At 39.3% G+C, this 18,116-nt stretch overlaps 1 protein-coding gene across 1 annotated transcript in view; it reads left to right on the forward strand.

The window, feature by feature from the left end:
- Window positions 1–258: 258 nt before the first annotated feature.
- Window positions 259–18,116, forward strand: part of ACAP2 (ArfGAP with coiled-coil, ankyrin repeat and PH domains 2) — a gene marked incomplete at both ends in the record, with an annotated part of 138,713 nt that continues 120,855 nt past the window's right edge. The window contains one exon of the mRNA XM_080696547.1: window positions 259–311. Coding sequence (XP_080552673.1) covers window positions 259–311 — 53 coding nt within the window. The remainder of the gene's footprint in view (window positions 312–18,116) is intronic.

Raw genomic sequence — 18,116 nt, forward strand, 5'->3', positions numbered from 1 at the left:
GCTGTCACTCCCGGGCCGTTTCCCCGAGGCCAGCGCTCTGCTCGGGGCGGGAGAAAGAGGGGCCGGACTGGGGCCTGAGGAGCTGTCGCTGTCTTCGCGGCTGCTATGACCAGCGGGCGAGGCGCCCTCCGCAGCTCCGCGCAGCGCTAGTCGCGGCCGTGCGCCCGCCGAAGCCGTTCGGGTCCCCGGTGCGGCCGCTCCCGCGGCCCCCTCCGCCCTCCCAGCGCCGCCTGCCAGGCGAGGCGAGGCGGAGGCAGGATGAAGATGACGGTGGATTTCGAGGAGTGTCTGAAGGACTCGCCCCGCTTCAGGTAACCCGCACGGCCGCGGGCTCCCGGCCGGCGTCCCCGAGCTGCCTGCGGCGATGGGGGCGTGAGAGCGGGCCGGGGGCGAGGGCCCGCAGCCGCGCCTCCGACCGCGCCGCCGTGGCCTCGGCGCCCACCCGGGAGGGCCCCGTGCCCGCCGGCCGCTCCGGAGGGGCGAGGCGTGGCCCGGAGGGGCCGTCGCCTCCTCACCCTCTTTCCCTGCCTGGGCGGAGCACCCCGGGACCCGGCGCACCCTCTCCGGCTTGGAGGAAACGGGGTGCAGCGCGTTCCCCGAGTCCCGATCCTGGCGGGCGCGCGCTCTCGCCCCTTCCTCTTCTCGCTGTTCTTCCTTTCCCCTTCCTTCCGCTCCTTCTCGGTTTCCACCCCCTCCCCACCCCCTCTTTTAGCGAGCTTGCAGGGCATCCTCCAGCAGTTCACTTAGTTCCTCTTTGCGCTTTTCCGCTCCCCTTACCCGGGGGAGGAAGGAGTAGGGGGCGAGCTGCGGACGCCGGCTGCTGCTGCTTGGTGTCTCCTGCCAAAGAAGCGACCGGGAAGGCGCCCGCAGTTGATTTGCAGGGGAGTCGGGGTGGGTGCTTTGACCAACCGCCTTCTATCGACCCTAGTCCTTCACGGTCTGCTTTTCTTTCCAAGACTGTGGAGAGGTACTGGGCCGAGGGCGAGGACTAGGAGAAACAGTGCATTTCTGTTTTGAGAACGGAAATAGGAGGGCCCTGAAGATTGCATTTATGTTACTCTTCCAACAGCCGCGGCCCTGGGATCGCAGTCGGATGCTCCTAGTGGATCTGTCACATAAATTGATGTGGTGGCACTCCGATTCACCATGGGCTGCCTACTCTCCGTGGGAGAGGCCACAGTCCTGTCGGGGACCAGAACACATGCTCTTTCCCTTGCAAGCATCGTACGAAACTATTGAATTGTTTTCGAGAAGGGAGTTTTTCTAGATTGTATTTTACAGTGTGTTTACAGGGCTGGTTTTCGACCTCAATAAATGAAGGCCTTAAAACTTGTTGGATAGTGACATTTCTTGAAAGTTTCCTCTGAGTATTGGTGTGTATGTGCTTGCTGAACTCTCTGCTACAAGCCTAGATTGTAAATTCTTGCATCCTCTGCCTGGGAACTAACTGTTCTCATTCTTATCACTGCTAATTTGATTTCCCATTCTCCTTTCAGTGGAAAGCGAAGGAAAGAAGTGTAAAATGAAGAAACTTCTACTTCTTAGAGAAAATTTAAGAATACTTTGTCTTTGCCCTTTGATCTTTTCTAGGTGTTAATTTTATTTGGAATTTAGGGACTTGCTTGTAGGGAAAGAACTGTACTTGGTTTGATTACTGTTATTGCTATTAGATCTTAAAGATTTTATGTTCTGGGTAAATTGAAGGATTCACAGAAATGGATTGTCTTGGATAGTCTTCCAGGTTAGTTTCCAGGACCCGGCTACAAAGGAACAAAATTTTAAAGGGCACACTAGAAAGTTATGCTTTTTTGTGACATTTTACTAATATGATTCAATCGTTTGTTTTAAATGCAATTACAGCCTTTTATTCTCTTTGGAGAATGTAGCTGTGTGCTCTCTTTGTTTCACATTATAAATTTGATTTAAAAAACTTGAGAAGTAATTTGGAAATACTTCTAGCCATTGGTGTTAGTCACAACCCATGTGATGTTTGTTTTTAAAATAAAGAAATCACCGAATGGTGTAGTATAGTGAACTTATATTAAACTAGAATGTAATACCTATTCTGTTTTAATTAAGATAGAGATTTTCAGGAGCTGTTTCTAGGATTCCATTTACTGTCAGCTGCAAATTGTAATGAGATACCAAGAGTCCAAGAACTCCAGTATCTTGTATACATTTTTGAGACTAGATTAGATTTGCAATAGAAAGAAGAATGCCAAGAAACAGAAGACTCATTATTGTTGTTTTCATGATGATGATGATGATTTTGTAGTACTAGGGATTGAACCCAGGGGCATTCTACCTTCGAGATACATCCCCAGTCCTATTTTTTATTCCTTATTTTTATTTATTTATTTATTTATTTATTTATTTTTTGTGGTGCTGGGAGTTGAATCCAGGGGTGTTCTACCTCTGAGCTACACCCCCAGCCTGATTTTTTATTCTTTATTTTGAAACAGGGTCTCACTAAGTTGTGGAGAGCCTCACTGAGCTGAGGCTGGCCGTGAACCCAGATCATTCTGTCTTAGCGTCCCAAGAACTGGGATTGCAAGTATGCACTACCATGCCCAGTTTATTCTTTATTTTTATTTTTTGCGGTACTGGAGATGGAACCCAGGGGCATTTTACTTCTGAGCTACACCGCCAGCCCTATTTTTCATTCTTTATCTTGAAATAGGGTCTTACTGAGTTGCAAAGGGCATTAACTAAGTAGCTGAGGCTGTCTATGAACCATGATCCTCCTGTCTCAGCCTCCCAAATTTTGGGATTGCATGTGTGCACCACCATATCCTGCTTATGCTTAATTCTGAAACAGGGTCTCACTAAGTTGTGGAGGGCCTCACTGAGTAGCTGAGTCTGGCCACAAATCTGTGATCCTCCTGTCGCAGCCTTCCAAGTACTGGGATTATAAGCCTCTGGCACCACACCAGGCTGAAGTCTCATTATTCACATTCCTAATGTTTATAGTTATTTCTATAAACCTAGTACTATGTAGATTTGTATAGCATTAGAATATTTCATAAGTCTTTATTCATGCCTTTATGTTTAAGAGAAACTTGACAAGAGTAGTATTTGTTTCATGAGTGGCATATTGAAACTCATACCAAACTCAGAGCAAAATAGAAATTTTGTGAGGGCTGGTCTTATTTTAAAATTTTTTCTTTCTACACACACACACACACACACACACACACACACACACACACAATTTTTTTCTTATTTATTTTGGTGGTACTGGGAATTGAACCCAAGAGCATTCTGCTTCTGAGCTACATCTCCACCCCATCTCTTCCTTCTCCTCCTCCTCCTCCTCCTCCTCTTCCTCTTCCTCCTTCTCCTTCTTCTTATTTTTTATTTTTTATTTATTTATTTTTTTGTACTGGGGATTGAACCTAGCGGCATTCTATCTATGCCCCTAGCCCTTCTAAGGGGCTTGGTATGCTGATGAGGCCGGCCTTGAACCTTCACTCTTCCTGTTTTAGCCTCCCATGTACTGGAATTATAGGCATGTGCCATCAGGCCTGGCTACCTTGCCTCTTTTTTAAATTTTATTTTGAAACAGAATCTTGCTAAGTTGCCCAAGTAGGACTGGAACTTGGAGTCCTCCTGCCTCAGCTGCTCAGTAGCTGGGATTGCAGGTGGGTGCCAATGTTCCCAATTTTTTTTTTTTTTTAATAGCAAGACTGCTGCATTTGTAGTGTTCTGATCAATTGTGCTATCTTTACACTAATTCTATTTTTTTTTCTTCCACAAGTGAATCTTACGGCATTTAAACCTGGCATGTGTACATGCCTGTAGAATTAATGCAAAAGGCAGATCTTCCTTACTGATGAAAAAATTTTGCTACTGTTCAAGAATTAATGCAAAAGGCAGAGCTTGCTGAAGAAAAATTTTTTCCATTGTTCAAGATATAAAGCATTCATTTTAGCATTAAAAAGGGGAAGCTGGGCATGGTGGCACACGCTTGTAATCCCAGCATTTGGAAGGCTGAGACAGGAGGATTGTGATTCAAGGACAGCCTCAACTTCTTAGTGAGGTCCTTTGCAACTCAGTTAGAATCTGTTTCAAAATAAAGAATTAAAAATAGTAGTGGGGGTGAAGTTCAGAGGTAGAATGCCCCTGGGTTACATCCCCAGTACTGGGGGGGGGGGGAGAAAAGAAAAGAAAAGAAAAAGTGAGCCAGGGGTGATGGTGCACTTAGGAGGCTGAGACAAGAGGATGGCGATTCAAGGATAGCCTCAGCTACTTAGTGAGTAGTGAGGCCCTTTGCAACTCAGACCCTGTTTCAAATAAAAAAATAAAAAAAATAGGGCTGGGGGCATAGCTGGGAGATAGAATGTCCCTGGGCTCCAGTACCAAAAAAAAAAAAAAAAAAAAAGATAAGGGGATAGGAGAACTGGTAGAAATAGAGGATGTTCCAGTTGCAACATTGTCTTTTATAATTTGAATATACCTACTGGTTACTTTTACATTCCAATTAAAGTTATTTTGTTTTCAGATTGGAGGGTACATTTCATTGTGTAATTTGGATTCTCTTTTTAGTTCTTTAAACACCATTCTAAAATCTGTTTAAAGGTCAAAATCTTGTTCATAATCTTGTTCATCTAAAAACTTACAAGAATAAAATGTGTCTTATGTGTACTCTACTTTTTTTAGTGGAAATTTTACATTTTGATAAAAAATTTGCTGAAGAAGTTTGAATTTGTTTGGGTTTTAAAATGTATGTACTTGCTCTTTAAAATTTTATAAGCTCATAATAAAAGTTATGTGTTTGCTTTATTTAAACATGTTCTGTTTCATTCAGGAAGTGAATATTTTTTAAAATAAAAATCTGGATTAAATTTTTTCTGAATCATGAAAGAATTTTGTCCCAAGCAGTGTTCAAATATAAAAATATTTGTCTTAATAAGCTTTCAAACACTACATCTTTATCTGACACATTAAGAAAAATTCTTTCTTGTGCATTATCCTGAAAAATTTTGTTTATATATTCCATTTCAGATATGATATTTTTTCAGTATCTTACAATAAGATATTTAAAAAAATGCATTTTTGGGTGGAAGGTTTTAATGAGCTAAAGACATTTGAATAAAAAGGGACTATATGCTGGGCCAGGTGGTGTATGCTTATAATATCAGTACTTGGAATGCTGAGACAGAGGGAATCCCAGGCTTGAGGTCAGCTTCAGCAATTTAGTAAGATCCTAAGTAACTCTTGAGACCCTGTTTCAAAACAGTAACAACAACAAAAATAAAAAGGACTAGCTAGGTATGTATAGCCAGAGATTGAATGTCCCTGGATTTAATCACCAGACTCCTACTACCCCCCTCAAGTGGCTATATACTTTGGTTATTTAATTTTTGGTACTGGTGATTGAATCCAGGGGCACTCTATCTTTGATTTATACCCCAGCCCTTTTTCTTTCTTATTTAAACAAGTCTTTTAAAGTTGTTGAGGCTGGCCTTGAACCTATGATCCTCTCTCTCAGCTTTCCAAGTACTGGGATTATAGACATGTGCCACTGTGCCCAGATAGTTATGTTTTGCTATTACACTGGTCCCAATCCTGCCTGATTTTTTGACATCATATATATATAATTTTCTTATTTTTATATTTGGTGGTACTAAAGATGGAACCCAGGGGCCTTCTACCTCTGGGCTATCCTCCCAGCCTATTTTATATTTTATTTAAAAACAGGGTCTCATTAAGTTTCTGACAGCCTCAGTAAGCTGCTGAGCCTGGCTTCCAATATGCGATCCTCCTGTCTCAGCCTTCCAAGTACTAGGATTACAAGTGTGCACCACCACGCCAGGCTTATATTCCATTTTTTAAAATAACAAATATAATCAACAATTGGCATAAACATTTTTATAACAAATATAATCAACAACTTATATAAACTCTTTTAACAATTGGTACCTTATGCATTTAAAATATAGTAGGCAAGGGATAAGAGGAAATGTATTTTCATCTCTGAAGTGGTAGAATGGAATTATAATTTTAAGTACCAAAATACATGAATCCTGATAGTCTTCATTGCAGTTGGAAGAATGTCCCTGTATTCTCATTTAATGTAGTATTGTTATAAAGAATCTGGGCATGGTGGCACATGCCTGCAACCCCAGTACTTGGGATTCTGAGACAGGAGGATTGCAGGTTCTAGGACAGCCTTAGCAATACATTGAGACTCTCAGCACCCTAGTGAGACTCTTGTTTCTAAACAGACAGACAGACAGACAGATGAAACTAAAAAAGGGCTGGGAGCTGGGTGTGGTGGCCTACGTTTGTAATCCCAGCATTTGGGAGGCTGAGACTGGAGGATCGTGGTTCTCGGACAGCCTCAGCTACTTAGGCCCTCTGCAACTCAGTGAGACCCTGTTTTAAAGTAAAGAATAGAAAACTGGGCAGGGGGTGTAACTCAGAGGTTGAATGCCCCTGGGTTCCATCCCCCAGACCTGCAAAAAAAAAAAAAAAAAAAAAATGGCTGGGGGTGAAACTCATAGGCACACCGCCCCTGTGTTCAATCCCTAGTACTACAAAACAAACAAAAAAAGTAGTATCAATGTAAATTGGGAGCCTAAGGCAGATTCAAGTTCAAGGGTAGCTAGGCAATATGAGACTGTAAGCAACCTAGTGAGATCCTGTTAACAAGCAAACAAACAAAGGCTGGGCGTGTAGCTTGGAGGTAGAATACCCCTGGGCTCAATCCCTAGTAATGTAAAGCAAAACACATTAAAAAAAAGTAATATCATAAATTCCAGTACTTGCGAGGCTGAGAGAGGAGGATTGAAGGCTTGAAGACAGCCTCAGCAATTTAGAGAGCTCCTCACCAATATAGTGAGACCCTGTTTTACAGTAAAAATAAAAAGGGGCTGGGCATGGTGGTGTCTCTGGATTAAATCTTCGGTACCAAATTAAAACAAAAAAAGCCTGGGGGGTGTGCATGGAGGTAGAACCAAAAAAAAAAAAAAAAACAACAAAAAACAAAACCTAAAGTTGATACTTCTTGCTTTTACAGCTGTTCTTTTTATTAGCTGTTGAAATATCTTATAAAGTAGCAATTACTATTTTTAAATTTTTTTTTTTTTTTTTGCAGGTCTGGGGATGGAACCCCAGGGCATTTGACTTCTGAGCTACACCTCCTGCCCTATTTTTTTATTCTTTATTTTGAAACCGGTTCTCACTGAGTTGTGGAGGGCCTTACTAAGTAACTGAGACTGTCCGCAAACTGCGAACCTCCTGTCTCAGCCTCCCAAATGCTGGGATTACAAGCGTCACCACCATGCCCAGCTAATTTTTTTTTTTTTTTTTTTTTTTTTTTTTTTTTTTGGTGGTACTGGGGTTCCTGGAAGCCCTTCTATCTCCAGGCTACTCTCCCAGACCTATTTTTACATTTTTATTTGGAAACAGGGTCTCCTAAACCAGCGCGCGCGGCTGGTTTAGAACCTGCGCGGGGATTACAAGCGTGCGCTACCACGCCCGGCTCCCAGCTAATTTTTTTTAAAAAAAATCTCAAACTGGGCATGATGGCACATGTTTGTAATCCCAGCATTCTGGAGGCTAAGACTGGAGGATTGTATTTCATGGACAGCCTCAGCTTTAGCGAGGCCCTTTGCAATTCAGTGAGACCCTGTTTCAAAAATAGAAAGACTAAAAAATAAACTAGGGCTGGGGGTGTAGCTTGGAGGTACAGTGCCCCCCTGGGTTCCATCCCCAGTACTGCCAAAAAAAAAAAAAAAAAAGAAAATCTCAAATTAGGTATTTTGGAATGTTTAATGGTCTGGATTTTTAAAATGATGGACCTGGAGGTGAATCCACTCATTTATAGAGGTACTCCTTATCTGTGGTTTTGCTTTCAAGCTCTCATTTACCTGCCGTTAATCTGTCTGAAAATATTAAATTTTGCCATTCTGAGTGGTGTGATGAAGTTTTATGTTGTCCTCCTCTACCCTGCCTGGGGTGTGAATCATGCTTTTGGCCAGTGTGTCCACACTGTATGTGCTACCTGCCCAATGTAGTAGCTGTGTTGATTATCAGATAGGTTGTGCTGGTATTGCAGTGCTTTTATTTAAGTAACCTTTATTGTACTTAATAATGGCCCCAAAGTGCTTCAAAGTACAAGAGTAATAGTGAGCCTGGCAATTTGGATATGACAGAAAAACTGCAAAATACTTTAAGTGAAGAGGTGAAAATTCCTAAGGGAAGAAAAGAAATTGCTACCAGGAATGGTAGCACATGCTGTAATCCCAGTATTTGAGAGGCTAAAATGAGACAGTCACAGATTTGAGGCCAGCCTTGGCAACTTAGTGAGACTCTGTTTCCAAATAAAAAGTGCTGGGGTTATATGTCAGAGATAGAGTGCCCCTGGGTTTAATCCTCACTGGCACTAAATAAGTAAGTAAATGAGTAAATAAACCAATAAACAAAAAAGCCTGGGGATGAAGAATAGTGGCCGAGTACCTCTGGGTTCAATTCCCAGTACTTCCCCCTCTTCCACCAAAAACAATGAATCTTCAATGTCTGAAATTGTGAAGATGGGACAAAATTCATGTTTCCTGTTAGTTTTTCAATTATCTCTCAAACTGAAGTTATGGATACAGTATGTAGCAAGTGTCTGTGATGCAAAAGGCATTAAGTCTGTAGGTGGAAGACGTGAACAGAAAACCTGTTTCAATTGACGGCAGTGTGTGGTGCCAGAAAGTGGTTAGCCATTGAAGGCCCTCAGCAAGGACCCCATGAAACAAGGGATGCCAAGCCAAGCAAGTGATACCACAAGTTAGGGTTGGTTTCACAGATTCAGGAGTATGTTTGAACTGAAAAATATAAAAATGCCTGGAGAGGATGCATCTGCCGATGGAGAAGCTGCTGCAACATTTCCAGCAGAGCTATACAAGTTGGATAAAGATACCAACCAAAGTAAGTCTTGAGTGATGAGACTCCATCCCTCTGGAAGAGGATAGGCAATTGGACTTGCATTCATAAAAGCACAAGGTAGACGCCAGAGCATAAGTCGTGAAGATAGCTTCTGATTATAGTGTTCTCCCAAAGTTCTTAACCTGAAAACTTTCCACTGTTGAGGATCCCCAGCTGTTGACACTTGCTCCTGACCTCCAACTATCAACATCATCATCGTCCCTTGAGCCAGGACTGCTTGAAGTAGATGGACAGTAGACTATACAGTGTCTGTCTTGTGATCTCACTTCATATTATCAGGTAGGCATAGTGTCATCTAACATCATTACAAGAAGAGGTGTGAATATAGTATATCTTGAGAGAGACCAACATTGTAGCACATTGTTACAACCATCCTCTTTTTTATTAGTTGTTATTCATCTTTTTTTGTGCCTAGCTTATGATTTAATTTTATCATAGGTATGTCTATGTAGGACAGCACATAGTACATAGGATTTGGTACTAGTCATAATTTCTAGTGTCCACTAGTAGTCTTAGGATAGGTCCCCTGCAGATAGGGAGCGGGGACTACTATACTGATGGGAAGCATTTTAGAACCAATGAAGGAAATAAGATAGAAGTTCAGCATGTAGTTGTAAATATAAAAATTATCCATCTAATGGATGATAAAGGAGTCAAATAGATGGACAAACTTCTCTTAACTTTGTAGGAGAGCAGCAAAGGTCTTCAAAGAGCTAAGTGGTTTATTTGGGAGGCTGAGGCAGGAGGATCACTTAAGCCTAGAAGATTGGGCCTGTAGTATACTACTAGTGACTTTCCAGTAAGAGACTATTATTATTTTATATCTAGTTTATAAAGTTTTATTTAAAATTTTTTTGTAGTACTGGGGATGGAACCCAGGGGCATTCTACCTCTGAGCTATGCCCCCATCACTATTTTTTTATTCTGTATTTTGAAACAGGGTCTCACAGAGTTGGAAAGGGCCTCACTAAGTAGCTGAGGCTGTCCGTGAACTGCAATCCTCTTGTTTGTCTCAGCCTCCCAAATGTTGGGATTACAAGCATGAGCCACCATGCCCAGCTAACTATAAAGTTTTAAATGAGTCATTTTTGTCAAGTATTTATAAACCAATTTATTTATAATAACTTTATTTTGAACTCATTTTAGTGATTTATGTATTTCTAGTAATTACATAATTACCGTAGTAATTGTAAGCTGCATAAATGGGTATAGAAAGAAAACCAACCTCTTCTGAAGATACAATTTAAAACACAGCAGAAAAATATGTATATATTCTGGCATGTGAGGATACTCTATTTAGTTGTGAGAATGAAGGTGCTGGGAGTATCTGTCATACAAAGAAAAGGTTATCAGTTAATCTGAGTAAATGGATTACATGAATTTTCTTTCTTTTTTTTAAAATTTGCAATATTTAGTATTCTAATAACCTGAACCTACAACAAGTAGTTAAGCGGAAAAGTAGTAGTGAAGTGGAAGTCTGGCCTCCCCCACATAGGAGAGCAATTTAATTGAAGAGAAGTAGTGGAGTGTGGGCAGTAGAATGCTTAATATCAGGATTTAACTTTATATGTATCTTAGAGACATTTTGGACAAAATGTTAGCAGAGTATGTAAACTTTTTAAATTGGATCATGGAAAATGAAAGTTGATGAGACTAATCGTTTTTATTTTTATAGTTTTAGCCAGGAATGTGATTATTTTCAAGTAAACAGAACTTTTCCTGTTGATTTTTTTAATGGCTTTTAAGTTGTTGGCATGTTGTTTTACTTTAGTTTCAGTTTCCTGCTCCTTGAGAAGTTTTATAATAAGTTAAAAATTTGTTTCTTTTGATTTTTTGGGGAGGGCAATACTGGGGATTGAACCCAGGTCCTCACACTTGCTAGGCAAGTACTATATTACTGAGCTACAACTATAAAACTTTATATAAAATTTTATTTTGAGATAAGGTTCTGCTAACTTTCTGAGGCTGGTCTCAAACTTACGATCCTTCTGCCTCAGCCTTCCCAAATAGCTGGGATTACAGGTGTATGCCAGTGTTTGGTTTTTGTTGTTATTTTTGTTGTTGTACTGGGGATTGAACCCAGAAGCATTCTACCTCCAAGGTATTCCCCAGCCCAATTTTTATTTTTGTTTTGAAACAGAGTCTATCCAGGTTGCTGAGAATCTTGCTAAGTTGCTTCGACTGGTCTTGAATCTGTAATCCTCCTGTCTCAGCCTCTCAACTAGTGGCATTACAGGTATGAGCCATCACTCATGGCTTCCTTTTGGGTTTGTTTTTGTTTTGTTTTTGGTACTGGGGGTGAACTCAGGGGCATTCCACCTCAGAGCTATACCCTATTTCTATTTTATTTTTTACTTTGAAACAGGGTCTCACTGAGTTACAGAGGCCTTGGTAAATTGCTGAGGTTGCTTCCAAACTTGTGGTCCTCCTGTCTCAGCCTCCCAAGTACTGGACTTACAGGCATGTGTCGCCATGCTTGGCTCCCCTGTGGTTTTTTTTTTTTTTTTTTTCAGTGAAAGTATTTGAACTACTAATAAATAGTAAGGAGAGTAGGTTTTAGAAGGTATTTTTGAAGTGCTGGTTTTATGAATAAAACAAGATATATCTAGCATATTTGTCATTTCATTTGAAGACTTTGGTATATCTTTTAGGGCTTGTTTGCTGTCTGTGAGCCATCTTGATTTTTGTCTGAAAATGCTTTTGATTTTCTTCGATGTTTGAAGAAGATGCAGAATAGTAGGTTGGCTCTTTAAAAATCACATTGTCATTTTGTTATCTTTTGTTCATGTTTTTTATCCCTATCTGTACCACTTATGTTTAACTTTAATTTTTTACAGGTGTCTTAGTTTAGTTTTTTTGGAACTATAAGCTTAATATATGTACATTTTTCTTTAAAACAGCCCAAATAGTACAGAAAGCATAAAATATAAAGCTAAATTATCTTCCCATGTCATTTTCCCACTCTCATACCCACTCCCCACTCTTATTCCTAGACTGTAACAATTTTTACTATATCTGTTCTTAATCTGGTGGCTATCCTATCCTTCTATTTTTTTTTTCTTTTTTCGTTTTGTGGTATTGGAGATGAAACCCAGGGGTATTCTACCTCCGAGTTATACCCCCAGCCCAATTTTCTATTCTTTATTTTGAAACAGGATCTCACTGAGTTCCATACAACCTCACTAAGTAGGTGAGGCTGTCCGCAAACCCAGTTCATTCTATTTTTTAATATTAAAACAATTTACTCAACCAGGCCTGGTGGTGCACGTTTGTAATCCCAGTGCTTAGGAGGCTGAGACAAGAGAATCACAGGTTCCTGGCCAGCCTCAACTACTTAGTGAGGCCCTCTCTGCAATTTAGTGAGACTCTGTTTCAAAATAAATAATAAAAAATATAGGGCTGGGGATGTAGCTCAGAGGTAGAATGTACCTGGGTTCAATTCCTAGTACCTCAAAAACAACAACAAAAAACCCCAAACAAAAAAGTTTACTCAGTCTTTTAATAAATATTTTCTGTAGGTGTCTCTCTCTTTCTGTATATATGTTTACACATGCATACACACATATATAGTGTTGCTTTTAAAAAATGGACACATAGAGCAGGGTGTGGTGGCTCACACTTGTAATCCCAACATTCAGGAGGCTGAGACCTGGAGGATCGCGGTTTGCGGACAGCCTCAGCTACTTAGTGAGGCCCTCTGCAACTCAGTGAGACCTGGTTTCAAAATAAAGAATAAAAAATAGGGCAGGAGGTGTAGCTCAGAGGTCAAATGCCCCGGGATCCATCCCCAGACCTGCCAAAAAAAAAAAAAAAAAAAAAAAAAAAAAAAAAAAGGGTCACATAGTAATTATAAATATTTATGGGGTACATTGTTACATTTCAATATGTGTATACAATCACTGGGTGTGGGGGTGCTTGCCTATCATCCCAGCTACTCAGGAGGCTGAGGTGAGGCAGGATTGTAAATTTGGAGGCTAGCCTGGGCAACTTCTTGAGAACCTGTGTCAAAATAAAAAGTAAAATAAGGACTGAGGATATAGCTCAGTGGTAGAGTGCCCCTTGGTTTGATTTCCAGTATGTAAAAGCAAATAATTAAATAATATAAAGTCAGTGCATAATGGATCAGATCAGGGTAATTGAGATATCTGATATCTTATACATTTATCATTTCTTTGTGTTAGGAACGTTCAGCATTTCCCTCTTCTAGCTATTATGAAATATTCAATTAATTGTTATCCATAATTACTCTACTATACTTTAGATTATTAGAAGTTATTTCTCTTTTTATTTTTTATTTTATTTTGTTTTATTTTTTCAGTACTGGGGATTGAACCCAGGGGCATTCTACTTCTAAGCTTCAAACCCAGCCCTATTTTTTATTCTTTATTTTGAAACAAGGTCTCATTAAATTGTGAGATGTCCTCATTAAGTAGCTGAGGCTGGGTGCAACCTGTGATCCTTCTGTTTCAGCTTCCTAACTACTGGGATTACAAGTGTGTACCCCCATGTGTGGCTACAATGATACCTTTTATAACTAGTTATTTTCCTTTTTTTCTTTTTGTGGTACTGGGGATTTAACCCAGGGCATTCTACTTTCAAGCTACACTCCTAGCCCAATTTTATTTCTTATTTGGAAATAAGGTCTTGCTAGGTTGCTGAGAGCCTCACTAAGTTGCTGAGGCTGGTCTGGAACCTGTGATCATCCTGACTTAGCCTCCCAAGTACTGGGATTATAGGCATGCGCTACTGAGCCTGGCTTCCCCTTTCAATTTAGTTTTTTTTTTTTTTTTATCATGGTCCGTCATTGGGTTGCTTTTCCTTTGCTTTATCCAACTGTACATTCTTGATTTATTTAATCTATCATCTTTCATTAGGGTGCTTTGATCATTAATAAAAGTTTGGATTATTTTGGAACTAGGAAAGATTGCAGTGGTATCTGAGGCCTTGATGGATAAGAGCCAAATCATTCAAGACATTTGATGTCATGTTAAAGAGTTTGTGGATCATTATAAGAAACATAGTGGGAAACGAGACATGTTCAAATTTGCATATTATCTTTTCTGGCAAAATGTTTTCATGTACCCCATTATGGAACAAAAAGATATAGCCGTGGAGCTGGGCACAGTGGCACATGATTGTAATCCTAGTACTTGGGTGGCCAAGACAGGAAGATTGCAGGTTAGTGGCCAGCCTCAGCTACCTAGGCCTCTGAAACTTAATGAAACCCTGTTTCAAGATAAAAAATAAACATAAGGCAAGGGTATATTTCAAAGGTAGAATGCTTCTGAGTTCAATCCCCAGTGCCACAAAACAAAACAAAAACACAGCCTTGAACAAAACTATGACAAATACATTCTGGAAAAATGAAATATACCACATAAATAGAATCAAGGACAGAAATCACATGCTTATTTTAGTAGATACAGAAAAAGCCTTCAATAAAATTTAATACCTTTTCATGATAAAAACCTTAAGGAAACAAGGGATAGATGGATCTTACATCAATATTACACAGGCTGTATATGACAAACCAAAGCTAATATCATACCAAATGGGAAAAATTGGAAGTATTTTCCCTAAAATCAGAAACATGACAACAATGTCTCTTCTGACCACTTCTCTTCAATAGTACTTGAAATTTTAGCCAGACCAGTTAGGCAAGAGAAAGAAATAAAAGATAAAATAGGCAAAGAAGAAGTCAAATTATTTTTAGATTATATGATATTATATGTGGAAGGTCCTAAAGTTCTGCCAGAAGACTTTTTATATCTGATAAATTCAGCAAAATAGCAGAATATAAAATCAACATCCCAAACCAATAGCTTTCCTATTTACTAGCAAGGAATGCATTGAGAAAGAAATCAGGAAAACAAGTCCATTCACAATAGCTTAAAAAAAAAAGTCTTAAGAATGAACCTAACAAGGAGGTGGAAGACTTCTACACTAAACATTACAGAACACTGAAAAAAGAGATTGAAGACTGTAGAAGGTGGAAAGACCTCTCATCTTCATGAATAGGCAGAATTAATATTGTTAAAATGGCCACCTTAGCCAGGTGTGGTGGTGCATACCTGTAGTCTTAGTACTTGGGAGACTGGAGACCAGAGGGTTGCAGGGTTGAAGCCAGCCTCAGCAACTTAGACCCGATTTTCAAATACAAAATAAAAAGGGAAAGGATTGTAGCTTGGAGGTTGCAAGCCTCTGGGTTCAAAAAGGCCATATTACCAGAAGCTCTCTATAGTATAGGTTTAATCCAGTCCCCATCAAATGCCAATGAGATTCTTCACAGAACTATAAAAAACAACCCTAAAGTTATGTGGAAGAAAAAAAAACCCAGAATGCCAAAGCAATCCTGAGCAAAAGAGCAATGCTGGAGGTATCACAATACTCAATTTCAAAATATATTAGAGCTTAAAATAGACATGGAGACCAGTGGAGTAGAATATAAAGACACAGACAAAGTCACACAGCTAGTGTCATCTGATTAAGAGCAGAAGCACCAAAAACAGACGTTGGAGAAGAGGTAGCCTCTTTACCAAAGGTGCTGGGAAAACTGGTGGATTTATCCATATGTAGAGGAACAAAGGTAGATTTCTATCTTTCTGTTTAAAAGTCAGTTCAGAATGGATTAAAGACTTACATAAAAGACTGAAACGTTGAAAATGCTAGAAGAAGATATAGGAAGAGCACTTCAAGATATAGGCAGAAAGTAACTTCCTGAAGCTCAGGAAATAACAGCAAGAATTAATAAATGAGATGGCATCAAATCAAGGAGCTTCTGCATCACAAAGTAAATAGTATAGTAGCAACAGCCTACAGAATGGGAGAACGTCTTTGCAGCTACTATTCATACAGAAGATTAACGTCCAGAATCTGTAAAGAATTAAAATAACTTTATACCAAACAAGACTAAACCAAAACTCAACCCATTTAAAAAAAATGCTCAAAATGAACTGGATACTTCTCAAAAGAAGTTGTGTAAATTGTGAATAATTATATGAAGAAAAACGTCCAACATCTTTAGCCATCAGGGAAATGCAGATCAAAACTACATTGAGATTCCATCTCATACTGGCAGCATCAAGAATACAGGTAGCATTATATGCTGGGGTAGGAGTGGGGCAGGGAAAAGGAAGCCTTATGTGCTGTTCACAAGAACATAAAGTAAAGTAGTTCATACACTACGGAAATCAGTATAGAGGTTTCTCATAAATTGAAAATAGAACTACCAAACAACCCAGCATACCACTCCCTAGTGTTTATCCTGAAGAATTAAAGCCAGCATACTTTGAAGATACTTGCATATCTATGTTTATCATAGTACAGTCCACAGTAACCAAATTATAAAATTAGTCTAGGTGCCTATTAACAGATGAATGGATAAAGAAAATTCAACACATGCACACACACACACACACATGCACACACACAATGGAGTATTATCTAGCCATAAAGAAGAACAGAACTGTCATTTGAAGAATGGATGGAACCTGGTGATAATCATGTTAAGCAAAATAAATCAGACTCAGAGGTATTTTGTGTTTCCTCTTCATATATGGAGGCTAAAGAAAAAAGGAAGGAAGGAAGGAAGACTTAGTGTAGAGAAAGGAGTTAGTGGGAGGGGAGAGAAAAGGTAATGGAGGGTGAAGTTGATCACATTATGTTCTGTGTATGTATGAATATGCCACAGTGGATCTGACTAACATGTATGTAAGTAGTTTCACTGCCACACTCTGTTGATGCACACTTGTAATCCCAGTACTTGAGAGGCTGAGACAGGAGGATTTTAGGTTTGAGGCTTGCCTCAGCAACTTATGAAATCCTGTTTTAAAATAAAAAATAAAAAGTCTTGGATAAAAATAAGAAAAGTAGTGCTCGCTTCAGCAGCACATATACTATGCAAGAAATGAGCAAATAAAAATCTTGGTTAATAAAAAAAATATATATAGCTTGGAGGTAGAACCCCCTGGGTTCAATCCCCAGTACCTCCCCAAATTAATATACAACAATAAAAAATAAAGTACATCAGTAATAAAATGGATAGGCCTACCTAAAACAAACATGACCAGGTTTTGATAATTGTGAAAACTAGGTAATGGGTACATAGGAGTATATATTATGCCATTTTTTTTGTGTGTGTATGTGTCTTTGATTCATTTCATAAGAGATTAAAAAACATATCACTATTGCCACCTTGTTTTTTACACAAAAAAAACCAGAAGTTTAAATTATATGTGAAAGTTGTGTAGTATCCAAAACTTCTGTTACTTTCTAGAAATTTTCTTTATATTAATAGTGTCACGATGTATATACCAAGCTGGGCATGGTGGCACATACTTGTAATTGTAATACTTGGGAATCTGAGACAGGAGGATCGTGAGTTTAAAGCCAGCCTTAGCAATTTAGCAAGGTGCTCAGCAGCTTAGTGAGACCTCCTCCAACAAACAAACAAATAAATAAATTAATTAATTAAAATAGTGCTGAGGGCATAGCTTGGAGGTAGAATGCCCCTAGGTTTAATTCCCAGCAACACACACACACACACACACACACACACACACACACACACACACAATAAAGGATGTATGCACCAAAAGAACGTATTTCCAAATATTTGGTTAGACAAAGAGTTCTTAGCAAAAATTATTTTTATGTTTCTTAATTTCTTGAACCCAGCATTTTAAAGTATTAAGAAATAATCTTTCTCTTATAGTGTTTATTTAAAATTGGCAATCTTTTAAATGTGGCATAAAGCTAGAAAAATTCTGTACAAATTACAAAACCACTTAATTCAAGTCACCACTCAGAATTCTGAACACTATTGTAGCGATTTCTTGCTTATCAATCAGCTATTGTGTAAGTAGTGTGTAATCTTCCCTATGACTGCAGCACTAATGCATTAGTAGAACTGCTTTACTGTGATCCCAGCAGATATGAACAATGGCATCTCTTCTGATTTGAATCCAGCAGCTGTGTCTGGTCACAGGTGTTAGTAGCTGTCATTGAAGTAAAAGTTTGAGAATATTATGGAGGTAGAACTTGATCTTAATAAAAGAAACATATATTTTATTTTATTTTTTCAGTACTGGGGATGGAACCCAAGGGCATTCTACCTCCAAGCTACACCCCCAGCCCTATATTTTATTCTTTATTTTGAAACCAGGTCACACTGAATTGCA

Source organism: Muscardinus avellanarius (assembly GCF_963383645.1).
Source record: "Muscardinus avellanarius genome assembly, chromosome: 5".
Lineage (NCBI taxonomy): Eukaryota > Metazoa > Chordata > Mammalia > Rodentia > Gliridae > Muscardinus > Muscardinus avellanarius.